Source organism: Curcuma longa, chromosome 7 (assembly GCF_044706935.1).
Source record: "Curcuma longa cultivar G26 ecotype Majalengka, Jawa Barat chromosome 7, ITB_CL_G26_1.1, whole genome shotgun sequence".
NCBI lineage: Eukaryota > Viridiplantae > Streptophyta > Magnoliopsida > Zingiberales > Zingiberaceae > Curcuma > Curcuma longa.
In genome coordinates this window covers 4,568,919-4,591,267 of record NC_133867.1, presented here as the reverse complement: position 1 = coordinate 4,591,267, position 22,349 = coordinate 4,568,919, and the positions used below count along the sequence as shown (strand labels likewise).

General features: G+C 37.3%; 3 protein-coding genes and 1 pseudogene across 3 annotated transcripts; 2 read left to right on the top strand and 2 right to left on the bottom strand.

Moving 5' to 3' along the window:
• Positions 1 to 591: 591 nt before the first annotated feature.
• Positions 592 to 2,422, bottom strand: LOC141832486 (transcription termination factor MTEF18, mitochondrial-like; annotated as a pseudogene).
• Positions 2,423 to 3,608: 1,186 nt separating this feature from the next.
• LOC141831785 (heavy metal-associated isoprenylated plant protein 16-like) lies at positions 3,609 to 4,199 on the bottom strand. Its single transcript, XM_074719189.1, has one exon. It carries the CDS (start codon positions 4,140 to 4,142, stop codon positions 3,783 to 3,785), a length of 360 nt encoding a protein of 119 aa, XP_074575290.1. The 5' UTR covers positions 4,143 to 4,199; the 3' UTR covers positions 3,609 to 3,782.
• A 5,254-nt stretch (positions 4,200 to 9,453) lies between these two features.
• On the top strand, positions 9,454 to 10,319 carry LOC141832339 (fasciclin-like arabinogalactan protein 6). Its single transcript, XM_074719840.1, has one exon. It carries the CDS (start codon positions 9,483 to 9,485, stop codon positions 10,212 to 10,214), a length of 732 nt encoding a protein of 243 aa, XP_074575941.1. The 5' UTR covers positions 9,454 to 9,482; the 3' UTR covers positions 10,215 to 10,319.
• Positions 10,320 to 16,444: 6,125 nt separating this feature from the next.
• On the top strand, positions 16,445 to 22,058 carry LOC141832340 (uncharacterized). The gene is made up of 8 exons (XM_074719841.1): positions 16,445 to 16,576; positions 16,890 to 16,927; positions 17,589 to 17,657; positions 17,761 to 17,844; positions 19,047 to 19,081; positions 21,053 to 21,138; positions 21,602 to 21,667; positions 21,826 to 22,058. Exons 1-8 carry the CDS (start codon positions 16,510 to 16,512, stop codon positions 21,858 to 21,860), a joined length of 480 nt encoding a protein of 159 aa, XP_074575942.1. The 5' UTR covers positions 16,445 to 16,509; the 3' UTR covers positions 21,861 to 22,058.
• The last annotated feature ends 291 nt before the right edge of the window (positions 22,059 to 22,349 follow it).

Sequence of the window (22,349 nt, the reverse complement as noted above, 5' to 3'; positions counted from 1 at the left end):
CCGGCTCTGGGCATAGGCGGGTAAGGCCTATGCCTAGGGCCAGGTTTAAAGGGCCAAAAAAAAAAATAAATTATTAAATTATTTAGAGATAATAAATAATAAATGGTTAAAATCTAATTCAAGAAATCTCGCCGCTTCCCAATACCGATATTCCCTTTATCTCCCTCGCATCGTTCGACGCGTCTCCTTCTCCCGTTCTCTTTCTCCTCGCCTCGTTCTCCGTGTTCTCCTTCTCCCGTTCTTTCGTTCTCGTTCAACGCCAACGGCCTGCCGACGCCGACTGTCGACTGTCGACTCTTCATCTCCTGCCGACGCCGGCGAAAGCTTCGCGATCTCCTGTCGACGCCGGCGAAACAGCGATCCGCTGAGGGTTTTCGACTTTTCCTCACCGACGCCGGCGAAACAGCGTCGTCCCCTGAGGGTTTTCCTCACCGACGCCGGCGAAACAGCGTCGTCCTGCCGCCTCGCCCCTCTGGACTGGCCGTCTTCCTCCGTTCCTCGCCGGCGAAACCGCGAGGCTTCAGACTCTCGCCCCTCTTGCCGTCTTGGCGTCTTCCTCGCCGGCGAAACCACGAGGCTCGCCGCTCGCCCTCAGCCGGTCAGCCCTCTGGCCCTCTTCTTCAATCTTCGACCGTCTTCCTCCGACGAAACCGCCTCGCCCCTCTGCCCTCTGGACCTCTGGTCGAGTGAAACCGAGAGGGCCTCGCCCCTCTGCCCTCTGGTCGAGTCACGAGTGAAACCGAGAGGGCCTCGCCCCTCCCTGCCCTCTGCCCTCTGTCGGTCGAGTGGTCTGTGGTCGTCTTCTTCGGATTGCTGTTTACAGTTTGTCTGATTGCTGTTTACTCGAACAGGTCAGAGCCGATTCCGGTAGTTTGTTTTACTTTTTCTAATATTATTGTTGTTTAGATTTAGCTTTTAAATAGTAATTTTTTGTGTTTGATTCAGCTGTTCTACGAGTCTTTTGACGAATCGGGCAGTGGATCGTTTGACGGACTACTAAGGTAAATTATTTCTGTTATATTATTAATTGTTGGTAGATAGTTCATTATTAGAGTAAATATTTATTTCTGTTCTATTATTAATTGTTAGTAGATAGTTCATTATTAGAGTAAATAAATATTTATTTCTGTTCTATTATTAATTGTTAGTAGATAGTTAATTATTAGAATAAATATTTATCTTTCAATTTCTATTATTATATAAATATAAATATGTCTACTAAAAAATATCATTCTGGACATACAAAACGCATGAAAAAAAGAAAAAATTTAATTAATAATTTTGCAACTAAAAAAGCAAGAAAATTTAATTTTATATAAAAAATTTATTTTTATAATTAAAATTTTAATTTATTTTAAAAAATTTTTAAATCCACCATTGTCGGTCTCAAGTTTCTATTTTACCCTTATATATAAAAGATAAAAATAATCATATAGAGTCATAGATAAAACCATTTTATTTTTTAAAAAAATACCCAGTTGGAGTTTTCCAAATCGATATTGAAAAGATCAGCATGTTTAAGAATGAAATGCCCAACTTCAGAAGCCTCCATTCCTAAATTGATGAAAAACTTCAATTTTTGTGCTATTAAGGCATCATCCAGCTCAAGAAATATATTTAGAAGGTTCTTGCACATCAGCTCGCTCCCCATCGTTCCCTTTCTAGAATCCAAATCATAGAACACACGAATATTCCTACATACCTGGAGGAAGATGTCCACATTGTTTTCCGGGACGGAGTCTGATAGATCGAGCTTGAGGAAGACCTTGTTCAGATACTGAAACAAGTGATCGATTTCCCCACCAGGGATAGCGTCTCCACTTAGCGCGGAGGGGAAAGTAAGGCAAATGCCGATGATGCATGCACGGTGAAAGCCACGGGCTTCGAGAGCGCGGAGCCTGGAAATAAGTTTGTCGGAATCTGATGAAAAGATGCGGGGCTCCTCACGGTAGAGGAGGCCGAGCTTGGTCCAAGGGAAGCCGTAGTGCACGAGCGCGGAGACTGTAGCAAGGAGCAAGGAGTCATCGGAAAGGAAGTAACTGGGAAAGGCGGATGCCGCAGTGGAGGAGGAGGAGGAGGAGGAGGGAGGGAGGCCGATGCTCTCGAAAAAAAAAATCGTCGTTGACAGGGTGGTACGTGAGGAAGCGGCGGAAGATGCGCTTCAAGTCCGCTCGAGCGGTGCTCGAAGGAAGGGGACCCGGGCGACGAAGGCGGAGAGGGAGAAGGGGGCGTGTGAGACGATGGAGTCGGCGTGGGAGAAGGGGATGGCGCGTTCAGAGTGGAGGTACTCCGTGAGCCAGCTCCGCGCTTCCTTGAGGACACGGTCGCGGAGGTGGAAATGCACGTTGTTGAGTTTTTGCGGCAACGTGCAGAGGAGGCGGGAGAGCAGCCGCCGGGACGGCGAGGCGAAGCGCATCGCGTATGGGCGGCAGGAATCTCGACGGGAAAAGACTCGATTCGTAAACAGAGGTAGGGTTTAAGGGCCAAGAGGAAGGGAAGCTCGTGGGTGGGGAAGAAGAAAGGAAGAATCGTGGCGGCGGGGAAGAAATCGCGATCTGGCGATGGGCACGGGGTACAGCTGTCCACGGAAAAAAAATTGCACCGTGGTGGGAATGAGTTTAGGGATAACTGGAGAGGGGTAGGTTATGAAATCAGGGATATCAAATCCTTATCTTGATTTCCATTCCCGTCTACCAAGCATTAAGAATGGGAATGAAATAGATTTCATTCTCATTCCCCTCTCCTAAACCCGCCTACCAAGCGCCCCCTAAGTATCTAAATTGACTTCAACATTTATCCTTATATTGCAAATAAAAAAAATAAAATTATTATAAAAAAAATAAAAGAGATAGAAGAAACCTAAGACATTGCAATGGTGAGCTTGAATCTAAAAACTATGGCTGTATCATACTGAGTGTGTTCTGGATTCAAAGTTCCGAGCCTAGGAGTATAAGTGATGTAGGGGCGTTGCACAAGTAATTAAATTTTAATAGATCATAATTTTTTATTTGGATATAAGAATGAAACACGATTAATTTTTAATTAAAATTTTTTCAAAGATGTTTATTTGATATTAAATGGAATTCATACCGATCCATTTTCGGACCCATCAGAAATCATTTATTAGTATCTTTTAAAAGGCCCCGAATATATATTTTTAACTTTTTTTAAATTATAATTTAGTTTAATATCTATTTATACACATGTTTAATTATTTTCAGATAATTTTTAATTATTGAATAAATTTTTTTCAATAAAAATCTTAAAAATCTCACTGTGTGATTTTTCTTTATTTTTCTAACTTCTTGTATTTATTTTTTCTATAACTCCTTTTTAATATTTCATCTTCAAAATAATCATTATTCTATCCTATATCAATAAAGCGGCACCTCCCACTGATAAAAGACAGATGACAAAGCTACTGAATCGACAAATGGAGCAGAGACAGCTCAACTTCTTTAAGCAAGGAAGGAGGAAAAGATGAAGAAACCTTTCTCTATCTCAATTTGTCATGGCAAAGCAAAAGCCATTATCGGAATGAACTTTTTGTCTAAATCAACCAGAGAAAATTGATTAACTGAAGGAGCTAACTCAAATGGAATGAATGAAGAAGGCAAAATTGAATATTAGTGCCACAAACAGCCTCACCGGAACATCACATAAGATGAACTCTTTTACAGGATATATATATAATAACGAAAACAAATCCAATATTTCTTATCATGCTACTAGCTAAGATCTGTTCACATCATGCGACAATTATCTTCACGGGTTTGGTAGGTTTAGTAAGGGTACTGATAATGATTATACAGTTGTGGGGCTGCAGGATACATGGTCCAGTAGCTCACCGGCGGCGGCTGCCAAGTGATCTTATCGGCCTCTGCCACCGCCGTCGCTGGTTTCTTCTCCTCTTTCTTTTCCTCGGCTGATCCGACACTGACAAGGTCGGCGCTACCCATCTTCCTCCTGAGGGCGGTGGCCAGCACGACCGAGTCAACTCCATCCCCAACCACGATGAGGCAGTCTTTGTCCAGCGATGCAGAGAGCACGCCGGGCAAGCCGACAGCGGTCTTGAGGGCTTTGGAGCGCCTCTTGGCGTCTTCCATGGCCACCACCTTCAACACCACCTTCTGCTTAGCCATCTCAAGAATGAATCAAAAGCAGTGACTAGTGTTGTAGCTTGATTTCAGATTGTGAAGTGGAGAAGCGTTTATATAGACAGAACAGAAAGCAGGAAAGCGAAGGAAGTGTGAGCGAACTCAGTCGGCAGTCTTCTCACGGAAGACGGGTCTCCGTGTGAGCTGTAGTTGACGTTGACTGGAGTGGGATCCAAGAATCAAAGACTACGTCAAGTCAACCAAGTCACGCCGACTTGGAATACTTAAATGTAGCCTTCCAGTTTTGACTCAAACGAGTAACAGAAAAGAAGAAATGCTTCTCATGCAACAGTTGGTCCCATGGTTCATGCAGCCAGAGACGACTGATTTAAAATAAAATTGTCTTAAAAAAAATTATATAACCTACGACTTCATACCAAAGAGAATCACGATGTATTATTTCTTACTTTCTTCATTTTATTTTGATACTTAGCTTAACGTCCCTACATTCAGCTACTAAATTTAATAAAAATAATGTAGCCACTTAAAGCCATGAAGAAAGTATTTAAACACAAAAGAAATAATCAGTGTTTCATATAACTTTTCAACAAAAAATAAAATCTATCGATTCTAAATTATTCAACAAAAAAATAATAAAATCCACCACTCCCACAATCCAACAAGATCAGACCACAATCATCTATGAAGAGATAATTTAAAAAATTACAATTGAACTACTACAGGAGATATAACATGACATTGCCGTTTTATAGAACTTTCCTTTAAGTTTTACACTTTACGTCATCAATAAAGAGAAAAATTAAAAAATTACAATTGACCACTACAGGAGAGGATTATCCACTTCAACAAATTTAACCTCGCAATAATTTACCTTGAGTCCATCCCTTCCAAAATTTAAAGCTAAAATATGTTTTAACACGTAAGTTCATCATTGTCGTTCTCATGAAAATAAAAAAAAAATAGAAATTCATAATTTGATAATGCATAGAAACAAAAGTTAATATTAAAAAAATATAGTGAACAAAATCTAGATTAAATCAAAATAACCGGATTAATTCAAAAATTCATTTTTTTTAAAATCTTGATTATTTCAAGGTTATTAGATTCAATCTCAATTTTAAAATTCTAAATTTGATTAAATCGAATCAGTATCAATCGATTGATATATTATGCGCAGTCGATTAATATATCCAAATCGGACAATACTAACTATGGAACTGACTCAATTGTCCAATATTAATTGACTAATGATATCATTAATCGACTAAAAAAATAGATTAGTTTGATTTGATCAATTCAGTGAGTTCAATCGGTTCTATTTTTAACAGAATGTTCACCACTAATCATGTTTGCACAAAGAAAACATGCTTTGGACCTAGACTTTTAGTTTTACAATAAATCATCACGTTACTTTACCAAGTAAATGGAGAAAGTACAATACGAGAATTTATATTGAGAAAGGGCAGGAATTTAAATAGTCTTGTAGATTCAATGCTATTCCAGACCAAGCATATAATTCTGAATTATTTTGCTCATTTTGAAACAAAAAAAAAATGTTAGAGGGTGATTTGTAAAAATAGACCATTGATGTCTTTTGGTCAAAAACCTTGATGGCCTAAAAATGGCCTAAAGAACATTATTTTTGGCAAGAAAACAAAGGCTCTCTGAGATCTCAAGTGAAGTGTACAAATGATTTTGAATTGAAATGACCATTAAGATATTTTGGCTAAAAGCATTTTGGTAGTCCAAAGCATATTAAGATATTTATGAGCAAAAAATTTCAATAGCTTGTTTCAACTCAAAAGGTTTTTGGTTGAACCTCTCACTCAACTAGGGGGTATTTAAGATATATAAAAAGAGAAGGTGTGCTATTGTGTCTTTTGAAAGTAGGGGCATATCTGCCTCCAAACCCCTCTCAAAAAAATATCAAGACACAATTCCATGAAGGACACGTAAGATAAAAAAAATTGGCCTAAGAAAGATTTTTGGCAAAACATTGCAAAAGTGTATTTAGATGTCATCTCACTGGATGAGAAAGAGCAGTTCAATTTCCAAAAAATGTTTTGATAAAAAAAAAAGTTGAAATCAACCAGAATGTAAACTCATAACTACAAATTTTAACTTGGAAATAGAATATTAGCACTATGCAAACCTGATTTTGTGAGGAGCAGAAACATCATTTGCTAGATTCCACCAGGTAAATGTTACAGGTCGTCATTCCCAGCTGTTTGAATGCATAAAATTCAGTACATGCTTTTAAAGCCACAGAAAACCAAAATTTTGAATCATCATATCAAAACATATAACGTGGTTGGACCAAACCCATTTAGATGTGACAAAAGGGGAGTTAACCAAAACATAACAAGGTGCATTACCTAGAAGATTTAGTATCAACAATAAATAATTGGCCCTGAAGTTTCAGAGAAAGCACTGTCCAATGAATAAACTTTATTCAGAAGTATAATTTTATTGATTCATCAGCCAATTTTAGTCTAACTAAAAAATATGATGTTTGTATAACATAGTTAAGTTAGCCACTGTATCTGTAGGATCATACGCATCTAGATTCTAGACTAGACCAAGAGAATATGCTAACAAATGAAATAACACATCAGAATTTCACTAACCCTCTTGGCTTGACCAATTATTAGTTCTAAATAAAATGTCAAGGTCATGCCCAGTCACTCGTTTTCACTTTGAAGGGGAAAGAAATTGGAAACAGCTAATCATCAGTGCAACAATTAGCATAGCCCATACACAGCTAATGTATATTCAATGGAAGGGAAAGAACCAACAAAATGGAAAACCAAACCATGTTTAAACCACAATTGAAACATACATGGTGAGACACAATAAATCCATCATATCCGAGTAACAGAGTATCTCACAGTTATTTCGTATTATTTTGTGCACAAGTAAACCACCAATTTATCCTAAAACTATATCTAAGTGCAGGAAAAACATTTTTTTAAGGTCAAAAAACCAAGAATGCTCCTTTGATAAGTTAAATACAGTTAAAGATAGCAAATTTTGCATCATATCAATATGCTCTAGTTTCTGAAATTCACCTTGGAGCAATAAAGTAGCAGATATGGCATTGGGTTAAACGTTCATGGATAGTGATCGTTAATTCTTTCATTTTTTACACACAGTAGTTGTGCAGAACACTTCTTTCCTTTCATGCAATTGTTCTATCTCTGCTAGTTTTTGCTGCTGCCTTTGGCATTTCCAAAAGAAATTTTCAACCAAACCTTAATTCTAAATTTCTCCTTGACATCCTCAGTTAGAACATAGATAGAAGTCAGTGCTGACAGAACTAGTTAATCCATGTTTGGCAAATTGAGGAAATCACAACACGAGCACAAACAGACGCAAGAACAACTAATTACAATAGATAAATGGCTCAATCAATTGATCGTAACACACAATAGTAATGCAACTAAATAAGCATTTTCACCTTCAGAAAGCCACCCATATCCCCTGCGCGAAATGGAGAGCATGGATGTCATCAACGAGGAGGCCGTGGCGCTATGCATCGGGAGCAGGGATTCCACACAAAAGCTCGTCCGAATTGGATACCTTAAGGATTTCATAAAGGTCAGACCATCACAAGACTGAATAGAAGAACGGGATCACCGAATCAATCCGAAGCAGTAGCAGGGAGATGCCTTGTGAGACGAGAAGCGGTGCCAGCGGGACTAAGCGTGGGGCACCTGCGGAGGGGAGGGCGCGGAGCTCCGATCCTCGCAGAGGCTGCGCGAAGGGAAGGCGAACGGAGCAACGACCTACCGGCGGCGGCGAGCATGGAAGGAGGAGCAAGTGTCTTCCGGCTCGATCTCGGAGGGTGGCGAGGGTTTTAGTCCGTGGCTCTCGAATCTTCTAGGTCAATTTCATTTTGACCCCTTAATATTTTCATAATTTGAAAACAAATTTTGAAATTTCTCAATGTGACTATTTTTATTTACCGACTCTTTCAATAATATGTGAAATTTATCATCATCCTAACAGTCTTACACGATCGATTTCATAATCATCTATAAAAAAATAAATTGAAAAGTTAAAATTAGCTATAAGGAATTCGATCCACAGATCATAACCATCTATAAGAAGGTAAATTAGGAAGTTACAATTGGTCACGACTGAAAAGGGGTATTATCTCAGCTTCACTAGAAATTCAACTCTTTATAAACAACTCTATGCCTTTTAATAATTCTGTTTTATCGTAATCCACCTGCATGCAAGTGGGACCTAGCCCTATGTTTCAGAGATCCTTTTAATTGCTCTTACTGAATTTTCATGCAGAGAATCATTACCCGCCTACGAGAGCTCAGGCGCAGAGTTGCAGAAGAGGGCAAGGGTTTGAATCCTAGCAGATATCAACGGGCCATCACGCTCCTCGTCGTGACCAACTGTAATTTTTCGATTTACCTCTTCAGGTCGGAGGGCCGATCCCCGGCGCCTTGCTAATCCGTGTGAGCTAAGGTGGCAGATTTTTTTTTTTCAATAATTCCGAAGAAGAAAGATAACTCTTTTAATTAATTGCAAGTTGCATTGCTCATTGATTATCCAACTAACTCCTCAATTATATACGTCACCAACTCCATTTTTTTTCTCATAAATGTTTTAAAACGTTTTGATTTTATTTCCAAAATTTTTAAAAATTATATTTTATCAATTTCTGATAAAATTCAAAAGAGTACTTTTTTATTTTTATTTTTATGATAATTATCATAAGCACACTCCATATTAAAAATATATAACAAAATAATGCTCTATTCTAAATTCTATTCTTAAATTATTAATTTTTATCTATAACAAAATCTATATTTATTACAATTAAAAAAAATATATTTAAAACTACTACATTTATTTTAACTAAAATAGTAGGTCCTAAATTTTATTTTTAAATTACTTTTTTTACTCAACTAATCCAAGCTTTAAAATTATTAGTTAAACTAAAACTATTATAATATGGAGTAATTTTCACTAAAATTTAATCAAATTTGTTCTATATTATAATAGTTTTTGACCAAATTACTAATAATAATATTAAAATAATTTTAAGTAATTAAATTAAACTATTTATTTATTCGGAAGAAATTTCTTTGTTAAAGACACAAGTTTAAGCAAAACAAATAGTTTTATCCAACTGATTATCTAATTAAAATATTAACTACCAAATCCAGCAAACTGCAACTGCCAGCCTAAATGATGTTTTAATTTGAAACTTTGTCTAATTACCAACTTTACTCCTCTAATGCCAGCCTAAATGTATTTATAACTATATTTATAACATGCACCACCACCACCACCACCACCACCACCACCACCACCACCACCACCACCACCACCACCGCCGTCGCCATGGCCGCCGCCACATTTCTTACCTTTAGTTTCTTGGTCACGTTGCTCCTTCCAGCCGTCCGTTCCCAGCCAACAGCGTCGCCGCCGGCCCCCGCCGGGCCTCTCAACCTCACGGCGATCCTGGCCAAGGGAGGCCAGTTCACCTCCTTCATCCGCCTGCTCCAGCAGACCCGCGTGGACGAGCAGATCGACAGCCAGCTGAACAGCAGCTTCAACGGCCTCACCGTCTTCGCCCCCACCGACAACGCCTTCTCCGCCCTCCCCGCCGGCACCTTCAACTCCCTGTCCCAGCAGCAGCAGATCGAGCTGGTGCTCTTCCACGTCCTCCCCCTTTACTACTCCTTCTCCACCTTCCAGACCGCCAGCAACCCCCTCCCCACCCAGGCCTCCGACGAGTCCGGCGTCTTCACCCTCAACGTCACCGCCCTCTCCGCCGCCAATTCCAACCAGGCCAACGTCTCCACTGGCGTCGTCGACACCCCCATCGACACCCCCCTCTACGCAAACTTCCCCCTCGTCGTCTACCCCGTCCAGAGGGTCCTCCTCCCCTACGCCATCTTCGGGCCGCACCCCCCGGCCCCCGCGCCGTCCGCCAACAAGTCCCCGTCAGCCGCCGGCGCTTCCGGCGCTGCGGCGCCCGACGACACCACTTCCGGAGCTACCAAAATCATGGGAATTGCTCGGAGCTTCGTCGCCGGAGCTCTGCTTCTGGCAATTAGTACTCTGCTCTGAGAAGCCTCGATGATTGTATATTAAAACGAACATTGTTGATGAATCCCCGAACTCGATCTCTAATTCCTGCTTGATCGTCGCAGTGCTTTCTTGAGATTCACACAATCAAATATCTATAAATATTTTCGATTGCATTTAAAAATCTGAGTAGGTTGTGTTGATTGATCATGGTGGTCAATTATTGGTTGGCCTTCTTTCGGCTGGCCGCATGCAAATTGCAAGCCAAGTCTTTGAGCAAAAGGAAAAGTCAACCAAAATTAATGAAGAGCTGCCTCTCGGTAGGTTCAATTATAATTTTTCTATTTATTTCTTTAAGAATAAGATCGATCGTATAGAACTATTGAGATGATGAATTTCAATTTTGATTGAACTGTATGAAATATTCGACATCGATGTATGACCTTTTACCATACGTTGACTATTGCATGTGAAAAGTTTTCGATCACTTAGTCAAACTGAATAAGAGTGGCTGCCAACCATATCTACAAATGGCAATGGGTCCTTAGAATCTACCATCAGACGTTGACTTGCTCGATCGACTCAATCGCGAAACCTAGCGAGCACAAACCAGTTTGGTTCCATTAGCCAAGATATTGGAGGTAACTAGGTTGGTAGGCAAAAGCATGTCCAAGAGCTCTCGGTGTTATGACACTGGAAGTTTCTTACAAAGGGAAACTTGGAACATAAAGTTTTCGTCAATACGAATCTAGTCACAAGTTTATTCTTCATTGTAAAAAACTATTTTATCATTTCGAACTCTCTTATAAACAACAATAATTAATTTAATTCTATCATATTTAGAAAAACATTTGATCAAATTGCACAAAATTTTATTAAGTAATTGTTGTTTCCGGTAGTTCCGGGAGTACGCAAACTGATACGGATCGTCGAGGCTAGTGTTCAACACTATCTCCGTAAACGATATTGCTCCATTACGGTGCTAACGGATAGCGGCAATTCGTTCCCAAGATACAACGACGAACGTTTCGGAATAGTAGCACTCTAAATTCCGAGACTGACGAACTTTCTCGTAGGCTTTTTGGACTCCGAATGCACTAGATGGAATGAATGCACAAGGAAGAGTTGAATCGATGAATTCGATGATCTTTCCAGCATCTGGAGGGATCTATTTATACCAAATGAAGAGGTTGAATGCCTTTTGGGTGAGAGGATGTGTTCCTTGGGCTGGATCAATCTGGATCGTCCAATCTGGAGGATTGTAACCCTTCACATAGCCCACTTTAATCTCATCCATCAGATCTGAAGAGTTGTGACCCTCAGATCTCGCCTCTTGTCATCAGCCATCGGATCTGGATCTAATGATCCATTCGATCTGACGCTTCAGATTAAGTCTCATTCCAAGCGGTCAGATCGTGACTCTTCGCGATCCAACGCTCTAGATCGCATCACAAGCGATCCATCACACACCTGTTTGATCAACGGTTGTCATCCGTTCGCCCAATCAACAGTCCAGTCATCTTTTCTTGCCCACGTGGATGCCACATAGGCATTGTCACGTCAGATACGATCCTACAAAGTGCCCATTGCGCACATGTGCACGTGGAGGGCTCACAGGTGCAAGCACCTGCTTGCCCCTGAGAAGAGAGCACCTGATCTTTTTGTGTTAACTCCATTAACACAACATCATTAATAAGGAAAGAAAACACATCGAAAATTTTCGATGCGGGACTATTCTCCCATGTATTTCCTTATATATAACATTAATGAATAATTAATGTTATTTAGGCCGACTTTAAACAATTAATTTCTCATTCACCTTTAATCGGTTTCGAGCAAATTAATAGTCTAAATCTATCTACGCGAAACGTAGATTTCGATTTTGAAGTCAATTATGACTTTTCATCAATTGATAGCATTCCGATTTTTTCACAAAATCGTATTGGTCTATTAAGGCCCCAATATCTTAACAGTAATTTTCTGGGCAATGTAGAAGAAGTTCATAAGCAAATTAAATGTCAATTCTATAAAGAAAAAGATGAACAACTTATTGAAAAAAAATATTTTGATTGCGTCTAGGGATAAATTGACTAAAGAGAAGAGATAAAATAAGGAAACTTATTAATTTATTAAAGAAGAGTGTCCATAATAATAAAATTTATATTATTGAGAATGACACGAGTATAATTAAAAAAGATAAAATTATAATTGAAAAAGATAAAACTAGATACACTCACAAATAGTGAACATATAATGATATTAAATTTATTGTTCAAGTTTATATGTATTGTAAAAGATTATTTTATATGATAATAATTTTATTATTGCACCGAGACTCTCTTGTCTTATCAAGTAAAATAAAAATAAAAAAAAATGCAAAATCCACGTGAAATCAAAATAACATGAAACTTGCAAACACTACAAATTTCCAAAAAAAAAAACAAATAAACACATAATTTATATGTGAAGGCTTTCTTTTGCCGCGTCTCTTTGCCTGTCTCCATTGTTTTTGGTGGTCGGTTCTTTTCTTTCCCCTCTTCTTCTAAACTCCTCTTTGATCCTCGTTTCGATTCGAAGTTCTAGGGTCCGATCCCGGGCCAGTCGATCGTCGTTTTGTTTGAATTTCTTTCTGTTCCTTTGGATACAATACCCAGATTTGAGCATGTTGACAGAGCAAGTCTCTTATCACTAGGATAATCCAAACTCCTACTTGGATAACCGTTGGCATCTATGCAAATATTGGTTACAACATGGTTAGATCTTGTTCCACCAACACTTTTTTTTAAGAGCCAGGCTTTGCTCTGTGAAATTTGTTATCTATTTTGTGACAAGAGTAGAAGTTATTCCATAAGTAATGTGTGTTATTGGAATAGAAAGGAAGCTAAAGGAATGATTTGGTATTAATTAGGATGGCCCATGTATGGTTGGTTAAGATTGTGATCTGGATCTTAGGATCTTTTCTGCTGATGATATAAACTGGCTTAGATGACCAATATTCTAACTAGCATTTGAATCTGTTGATATGTTACAAATTTATCTGATCTTATGAACACTTCTTCACTTAAGAGTCAAATTGGCTGCCTTTTCTTTTTCTGGTATTCTTCTTGGTGTTGTTTATTTTTCATGTTCGTGTCATTACATTTCCAAGTTCTCAACATTTTTGCAAGAATTTATGATACTGTTTGCTCCATTTGGTTTCAATAGAGTTTCAAACTTCGATGATTTTGACAACTACAATTTGGAATTGTCTTCTTGCAGGAGTACTAAGTGCATCAGGGTGTAGTAGCTGGGCAGGACTACCTTTATTCTGGTCACTACGAAAGCAACCTCCCTACAGGTCCACAGAATGCTATTACCATTTGCCTGCAGGAGGCTAATCACTTTGATTATCAGCATTACAATTTGCATCAGAAATGCCTCATGAGCTTTCTGTTACTGAACAAAATGATCTTTTTAACCCAATGAAAAACTTAGTTCTTTTCTTTGTTGCTTACATGCAGAGTTATTTGATCTTTGTGTACTTCAAGGAGAATCACTTAGAGAATGGCTTTTCTTTGACAAGCCACGAAGGGCATTTGAAAGTGGAAGTAGAAAGCAAAGGTCTTTACCAGATTACAATGGCCGTGGTTGGCATGAATCTAGAAAGCAAGTCATTAAAGAGTTTGGGGGTCTAAAAAGGGCCTACTATATGGATCCACAACAACTCACTCACTATGAGTGGCACATGTATGAGTACAAGATCAATGATTGTGAGGCCTTTGCGTTGTACAGATTAGAATTCAAACTTGTTGATCTAAAGAAAAGCTCCAAAGCAAAGTTGACTGGTAATTCACTCATGGATCTGCAGCAACAGTCAACAGATGGGAAGACTCAAAGCAGTTAACATTGTGCATCAGAAGAAGAATTACTCTTCCAAGAGTAGGACAAGAGCAAATCAGATAGATATGACCGAAAACTTACATAAACCTCCAGTGGTTGATCAAAAGGAAAATATTCCAAACACCATCCGTACTCCCAACCAGACTGTTTCTCTGGATGAGTATCCTGCTTATACTATCGAAAGCCTAAACGATGGCTATGGAACAAACCTTTGAGCTACTAAATCGACCTTGTTACTATTATTGATTTGTTATTGCGTGCTGCTTGATGCAACTAAATGTTGCATTTTTCCGACTCAGTTTTTTTGGTGGAGGCAATGTTGAGGCTGTTAAGATAAAGCCTGTTGTAGCAGAGCAGCTTGATTGTTTCCAGAAACTGGAGTATTGGCATGCCACACACTCTAGTCCATGTTTATTCCTGATTTTTTAATGTATCTTATCGGCAGGTGAGTGATTCCTACTGTTTTCTACTTCATATATCTTGTTTGGACTCTGAATCCTTTGTTTTTGTTCTTCTGAAGTTACTGCAATATATCACAAATTTTTGTGCACTTGATTTTTTTGGTGAGCATAATACTAACTTGTAAGTGATTTCATATGATTAGAACTGTTTGATTGTAAGTAAGATTGTTTATTACATTATGATCTGATGCATTTAAACGAGCATGTAAACTGTTATGGCACACGATATCTACATTTTCTCAAATTAATAATTATATATTTGAGAAAATAAATAAATTTGATAATAATTATCTATTTAAAATAGCTATGTAATGTATTAATACATCATAGTTAAATTAGTTTGGTAGGATTTATTTATGGTTAACACATACTAAAATTTAGTTAATGAGTATTAAACTACATAATAAGCTTAAAATAATTTCCATATGATAATATCCATCAAATTTATACTCTCCACTTGTCAGGATCAACATCAACAGAGAATGCCTTTTGTTTTCTTTTTATTAGTTTTTTCCTAAAGAAAAAACAGAATAATATTTAGAAAAGCAAAAGTAAAGGCATCAGAATCTGCAACTTTATTCTTAAACTTGCCACCACCCACAAATTCTTGTTCCTTAACTCATTGATTCAGTAATTCATAAGATTTTCATTGTTCTTGTGATCAATAAACTGAACAAGGATTGAATGTTCATTGGATTTTTTAAATATTTTTTTGACCATGTTTCTCTGTAGAAATTATTAGACGGGATAAAAATGACCTACTTTTTGTTTTGTGGTTTAGAATACGACAAGTTTAATGGAGAAGACGAAGAGTGTCCTTTTATTTTTCTTCTTCTTTCTTTTTCAAAAAGTGGAATATGTTACTCCAACCGTCTTACATGATCAATTTCATGATTATATGTGAGAAAGTAAATCAAAAAGCTTCAATTAATATTTTTCTTCTTTCGCTTCCAACAAAGAGAGGAGAGGAGTTCCCGATTTACCTTTCCGTAGTGATTAACTGTAGCTTTCTGATTTATTTCCAGATTGATCGTATGAAACTGTTGAGATGACAGATTTTACTTTTTGTTACAGTTGTTGCTGTAAAAAAGGAGAGGAAAGGAGTTATCCCTATGTGACAATTTTACCTATAGTTCTCATCTTCTAAATGAAATATCAAAATTATTCATAAACTCGATATAATTTTATAATTATTTTTATTAATTTAAATATTTAATTTTTCAAACCAATTAATTCTGGAGGTGATTGATCTAGTTCCACGAAAACTTTTCATTGACTATCAGAATAAATTAAAGTGCGAACGACACTCGCTCCATAACTAACATCATAAGATCCTCGAAATAAAAATTTATAATGTGCTACAGTTAAAAATTGATCCATGGATATATAATAGTGTATTTGTTTGGAGTGAATAAAGAAATATGTATTTTGATGTTAAAATTATAGATTAATATATATATTTAATTCAAAAATTAATTAAATGAAGAAGAGATAATCTAGACTCTAAAAATTTATAAATCGCCTAACTTTATAATTTATAATTTTTTTATTTTTTATTTTTTAAGATGTGTTTGTTTAACTCTAACTTAGCCCCACTATATTTAGCACTTATGCTCTTAGTACTTTTTTTGGATTTTATAGTTTTTTTTAATCTTTATTAGTAGTTTAATATAATTCTCCAATAATTGTAAATATATTTTAATATAGAAAAAAAAATAAACAAAATAAATATTCGCCTTCAAAGACAACGGCGTTTCATTGAATGCCCACTCCGGAAGCCGGATTCCTCACTTCTGCATCCTCTACCGTCCGATCCCATCAGTGGGTTCGATGGACGGCGGATGATGATGGACGCACACATTTTTACATCAGAACCCCTGATCAAAGAGAAATTCGATGATTCACCTCTCCCCGCCTCGGCTTAAAGACGACGCGACGCGGGGCAAGCGACTCGGCGCCGGAGACGAAGCGCTCGTCGGAGAACAAAGGTCCTCGCCATGGGGAGAGGGAAATTCAAGGCGAAGCCGACGGGCCGAAGGAACTTCTCCACGCCCGAAGAGTTGGGTAAGGCACGCTTTGGTTGCTCCCCTCCCCCCATCTTTGACATGCATCCTTCCAGTTGGGATTTGGATAGCTTCTTCTTGATTTCTGTTTGGAACTTTTCATTCCACTTCCCTAAAACACTTCGATCTTTCTTGTTCGAGTGCTTGGTGGTGTTATTCTTCTCCATTTTCTAGCTTTTGATAAGATAATGTTGACGTGGTATGGGCAAAATTGTTGGTTTATTTATCTTGCATTTTTTTGCAAGAACAAACTATATATTTCTAGAAATATTACAAGATTTTCTGAGATGTATCTGCTTGTCAAATTATTGCAGAAGCGGGCCGATCAGCTCGTCCTCGCTCCTTTAAACAGGTTTTCTCTTTATTTAAAATGGTATAACTTCCATGTAGTAGAAGTTTATGGTCAATTGTCCTGTTGGTTAAGTGCAATTTCTTTTCCTTTCTTTTTCGTTTTTGTTTTTTTTTGGGACAGGATAAACAGGCGAGCAAGCCTACCTAAATTTGAATTCATGTTTTTACATACAGGATGCGTATATTATAATTCTATTTTGATCTGAAAATCGAATTGTACATCCAGTTGTGTTGAGGAATTTTGGTAGTGTCAAATAACCTTGATGCTTTCCAATATGGCCTTCTCTTTGACCGTAGGAAGGATGTCAGCAATGCAGTTGCTCCTTAATAAATAATTTGTTTGTGTGAAATACTAAAACCAAATCTACTGACAAGTTGAAAAGTTTAACCTGTCTTGAATAATTTTTATATATGCTATTGCTACATATAATTGCTTTTAGTTTTTATTGTATAAGAGTAAGGAATTATGTACTTCTCCCAATTCTAATTAAGGTAATTATGGAGGGGATCTGCAATATTGCTTTCATAGTGGAGCTCAAATTTTCAAGTAGAAGTATTAATTTTGCCTGTGCCTCGTACTATTAGCACTGTAATTTGCAAAAAAGAATGAAAATAGAAAAAAGGTATTTGTCCATATATTTATGTTCTTCTAAATATAACAGGAACAAATTGAGCAAAACAAACAAGAAGATTCTGATGAAGGTGGAGAAGAGTCTGGAGATATAGTTGAGGTGACAATCCAAATTGTTCATGCTCTTCTGTTTTTTCCCTTCATGTATTGATTTCCCTTTGTGAATTTATCTTATTTTGACGTTACTTTTGTGTTCTTCGCAGAGAAGGAAGGGCACAATTCCTTTCATTGAGATTGAAAATCCCAACTTGGTAAAGCCAAGAAGCTCAAAAGATAAAGACACGAATGTAAGTTTTAAGGCTTCTTTTTTACTTTGTATTTTTTTTGCTGAATTCATAACTGGAATCTAAAGAACTTATGAAGTATTTAAATATATCTACTAGCATAAAGTTATGCCTTGGTTGAAGATGGACTTATGAAGTCATTGTATCCCTTGTGAGCATATGATACATGATTGGTCTAGTTCATCTGCAATGCACATGCGTAGTGTGGTGCATCACATCTCACAGAAGCACAATCAATGGCATGTGGTAGCATGCATGTTGTGCCCAATGGCAAGCGTAGCAAACAAGACTTATATGGTGCATATGAGGCATAATGTGACTCTTTGTTAGTGAACTTCACACTACTTGTGTTTAGGTGTATATTTAATATTTTCATATAGGATGCTATCCTTCCATCAACCACCATGTAGGATGATTGATTTGTGTGTGCATTGCGTGCCAATGGTTTAGTTTAGGCCCAAGTGATGCGACCCAATGAACCAATGGATCTAGGTGAACTAGAGTTTCCAATTAGTGTGATATGGATCATCCAAGTGATCCAATGGCCAAGATAAATATGGATGGATGCAGCCAAGAGACAACTAATCAAGGGATTAAGACTTTTGATATAAAAGCTAGGAGTGGGACCTAATAACTTCTAATTTAGGTGATTTTGTAGATTCTAGCAAACCTTTTCTTCATCTAAAGCATTAACCTTTTTTTCCTCTGCATATAAAGCTCTAGCCATTGAATTTGTGCAATCTGGTATTTGGATCCCGTCAACCTTGTTTTAAAATGGGAGGACCATGTGCTTTTCCTCAGTAGTGCAAGCCATAGAAGAATGGACAATCTCATCATGTCCTGGAGGAAATTCAGCGAATCCTGATTACCGACTCTTCATGTACCTCCTATATATCCATATTAGATGCCCAACACTTGGACATCAACACTTCAAGTGAACACTTGACATTTCTATTGATCATATATAAATTTTTTTACAGGTAGTCTTGTGAAACACTCAGATCCATACCCAAGTTGGATACTTGTACCAATACTCATACCGAAGTCCAAGATAGCCAAACAATATGTTGTTCACTTAGATACTAATTAGTTATTTTGAATAAAATTTGAGTATTACTTATGAGATTTTCCCTTTAGACAACTTCCATATATGTTACTAGTTTAAAAGATATGATGTCTCTTTACATTTTGAAATTATTGTGCAGCTGGAGGAACCACTTGAACTATCAAGACGAGAGAGGTACATCAACCTAATTTCTCCTTTGCCATGTCTACATTGATTCCTTTGTATTAGTATAAGTGATATCTCTATGCTGCAAATTCACTTAAATGTTTCAGATATTGATTGCTTATTGTTTGCTAATGTAGAAAAACATTCACTGATTAGAATGACAAATGGTTTCAGTGTTGTTCGACTGTAAATGAGAAGCTACTGTGCAACAGCAAATGCTAAATGAGAGCTATATGTTTTATTAAATAGTTGCAGTGGTGGTAATTGATGTCTTTTAAATAGATTTGAACTATGGACAATATCTGAGGGTACAAGGAGGCAATAGCTTCTTATTCCATGTTACTGAGTTCATGGGTTCAAATATTCCGAACAGCAATATTTTCCTGCATCCAATCCTGAATAGGTACATCATAGTGCAAACTGGGATTCCATGACATTAATTCAGATAAGACAATGTGGTTGAAGATTCAATTGCTCTAGACTTTTATTGGAGGTTGAAAGCTCATAAACTCTGCAATTACCCTGTCAACCTGTGCAAACCCATCCCTGGATTTTTTATTTTCTTTGTTAATGTAGCAAAATATACAATCATTATTCATTTGTTATGGAAAAAGGCAAGATATTTAACATCTTGACTAGCTGTGTCTTTAAGGACCAACACAGCCATTTCATATGGCATAATGTTACTTGCACTTGACCCTCCTAAACTCTGCAACAGGAGTACTATCCAACGAGGTTCCTGTTCACAGGGACAGTTATGGCTTTAGCAGCTACGTGTTTTATCTATGTTAGAGGTATTGGATTAATATTGTTGTTGGTCTAGTAGATTTAATATTACATTGATAATTCTAGGTTTAGGGGATTCACAATAAGTCTGTATCTGTAATAGTTGTCTCATTCTAAATTCAATCTAATATTTCTATTTCTACAAATTATGCAATATGTAATCTAAATCCTCCATTCTCTCCCCTTACATTTACATCCAAACTTTAATCCTCTACGTAGAGGATTTCTATTCTCACTTGTTTCTTTCTTAGGGTCCATTTACTTTGGATAGAAGATATGAAAAAGAGGGAAATTGACACAAAAGAAGCACAAACTAATGGATCTCTGTGTTATTTTGTAATTCTTTCCCTTGTACCTCCTCACTTGCCATCCAAGTAAAGGAATCCTTAGGCTTGGGTTTCTTTTGCTGGTGGTTCCAAAAAAAAAAAAAAAAAAATCCTCAAGTTAACCTCAATTGACAAATAGGAGTGACATTGAAAGAACCAAACTATACATGGAACATGAGTTACTCATGCCCCTCCTTTTTTCCTTTTCTATCTTTCCGCCCATGTAAACCTCACCTAAGAGTTGTTGTATGATTGTCTTGCATCTACTTTTGGCACACCCATGCACACTACATCGTTATCTACTCAAATAGTATATACTATTTGCTTTTACTTGGATTCTTCATCTACCTATCTACCTCTTTGTACATGTCACATTTGACATTTTGAATGAACACTTAATATTTCTTTTGATCACATGTAAACAAATTATAAATAATTGTGTTGGGCACTTGGATCTATACATGTATCAGATACTGGTGTAGTCAATGCCTAAGTCAAATTAACATAGTATGTAGTTGCTATAAGACAAAATGCCTAATAAGCTTATGGTAAAGCAAGAGGTGAAAATCACTTCTTTACCACATGCGTGGTTGCATGATAAACAATATTGATTATTTATTTGGTTGCATTTATAGACAATAGTAGGTTGCTTATTTGGTTGCATATCCTCAATTAACAATAGATAATAAATGAAGAAAATATGAGCTATGTGCATCTCCAAATATAACACCAATAGGTTATAGTTATAGTTAAAATAAATTGAATAAGTAATATGTGGTGGTATGATATTGCCTTCAAGACAAATTGAATCAGTCATATTCTTATTCTTGGCTTGTGATTGTATTGTCTGATTCACTCTTTTCTACAGAGAGGAGATAGAAAAACAAAGAGCTCATGAGCGATATATGAAGCTGCAAGAACAAGGAAAAACAGAACAATCTCGAAAGGATTTAGGTAAAAAAATAGTAATTATTCCATCTTGATTCTTCTTATTTTGGATATTAAAGAGCAATTTTCTTAAAGTGATGCCTGCATATTAAAGTCTAAATTCTACTATAACATTTTTCCTTTTCCTGATAATTATTCATCATTCAAGTCACAATGACATCCTGGCAGTGAAGGTAATAGCTAATGTTGGAGAATTTTGCTAATGTATTATCAAGGACACGAGGACATAATCTAGAAGAAACTTTGCTTGATTAAGTTCAATATATTCACTTTTAGGTTGAGAATATGATAGTCTTCTTGTTAACTATGAGTTGATGCTTCATCAAATATAACATCTCTTGAGATAACTAATCGACTTGATTGGTTTTCTTTTTGTGCCCAATTTCACACGGCATTTATTTTTAAGAGTATAGTTTAAGAGTGAAACTTTCAATGAGTATAGTTTTTAATAAACATTCACCTCTTGCAGAACGTCTGGCCTTGATACGCCGGCAAAGAGCTGAAGCAGCTAAAAAACGAGTAGAGGAGAAAGCTGGTACTTCAATATAGTTTTTTGCTTCGCCCATAATTATCGAAAATAATTTATTTTTATTGCGTAGGAGAAGCTATGGAAATCAACTCAAAGCTTAAAATTTTAAATAAAATTCCTAATTTGCAAGCTGCAGAGAACTGATCTGTTTCATGCTCTCGCAGCTAGAGAATTGAAGAAGGCTGGCACCCGGGCGTAGTGCTGGAGCTTTGAGCCTTTGCGACACAACGAGGACTTGTAAGATAGTAGATTGTCAAAAACCACAAAAATAAAAATAATAAAAAGTAGATGGCCAGTGAACCAACTGTTCATGTGTTATCTATACTTGCCCGAGTAATGCAGCATGACTTATCTAATTGCTGTTAGCTTTTTGTTAATAATTCAGCTACGTGATAGTATTTTCAGTTCAATGAGCAAAATCCTTTGAATCCTTGGTGCTTAAACGGGGATATATATATATACACACTGAGTGATTCCTTTGTGCGCGCCTGTGAGCGTCGTCCGATTTTGTCCATCACGTGATCGCGCGCAAATTTGACCGTCCAAATGTGGGAATGCATCGCCGATCCGTTGCCGCCGCCCTCGTCGTGTCGTCCGGACACCGTCGGCCGCCGGCCTCGGGCGCGATCGACGCACCGCTCACTGGCACGTCGGCCGGCGTCGACTTCTGATCGGATTGTGATCGGAA

Excerpts from the sequence above, each read along its gene's own strand:
- LOC141832340 (XM_074719841.1), top strand. The coding sequence starts at position 16,510 with ATGGGGAGAGGGAAATTCAAGGCGAAGCCGACGGGCCGAAGGAACTTC. Across the intron at positions 16,577-16,889 it reads CTCCACGCCCGAAGAGTTGG|AAGCGGGCCGATCAGCTCGT; the intron begins GTAAGGCACGCT and ends AAATTATTGCAG. Across the intron at positions 21,668-21,825 it reads ACGAGTAGAGGAGAAAGCTG|CTAGAGAATTGAAGAAGGCT; the intron begins GTACTTCAATAT and ends ATGCTCTCGCAG.
- LOC141831785 (XM_074719189.1), bottom strand. The coding sequence starts at position 4,142 with ATGGCTAAGCAGAAGGTGGTGTTGAAGGTGGTGGCCATGGAAGACGCC.
- LOC141832339 (XM_074719840.1), top strand. The coding sequence starts at position 9,483 with ATGGCCGCCGCCACATTTCTTACCTTTAGTTTCTTGGTCACGTTGCTC.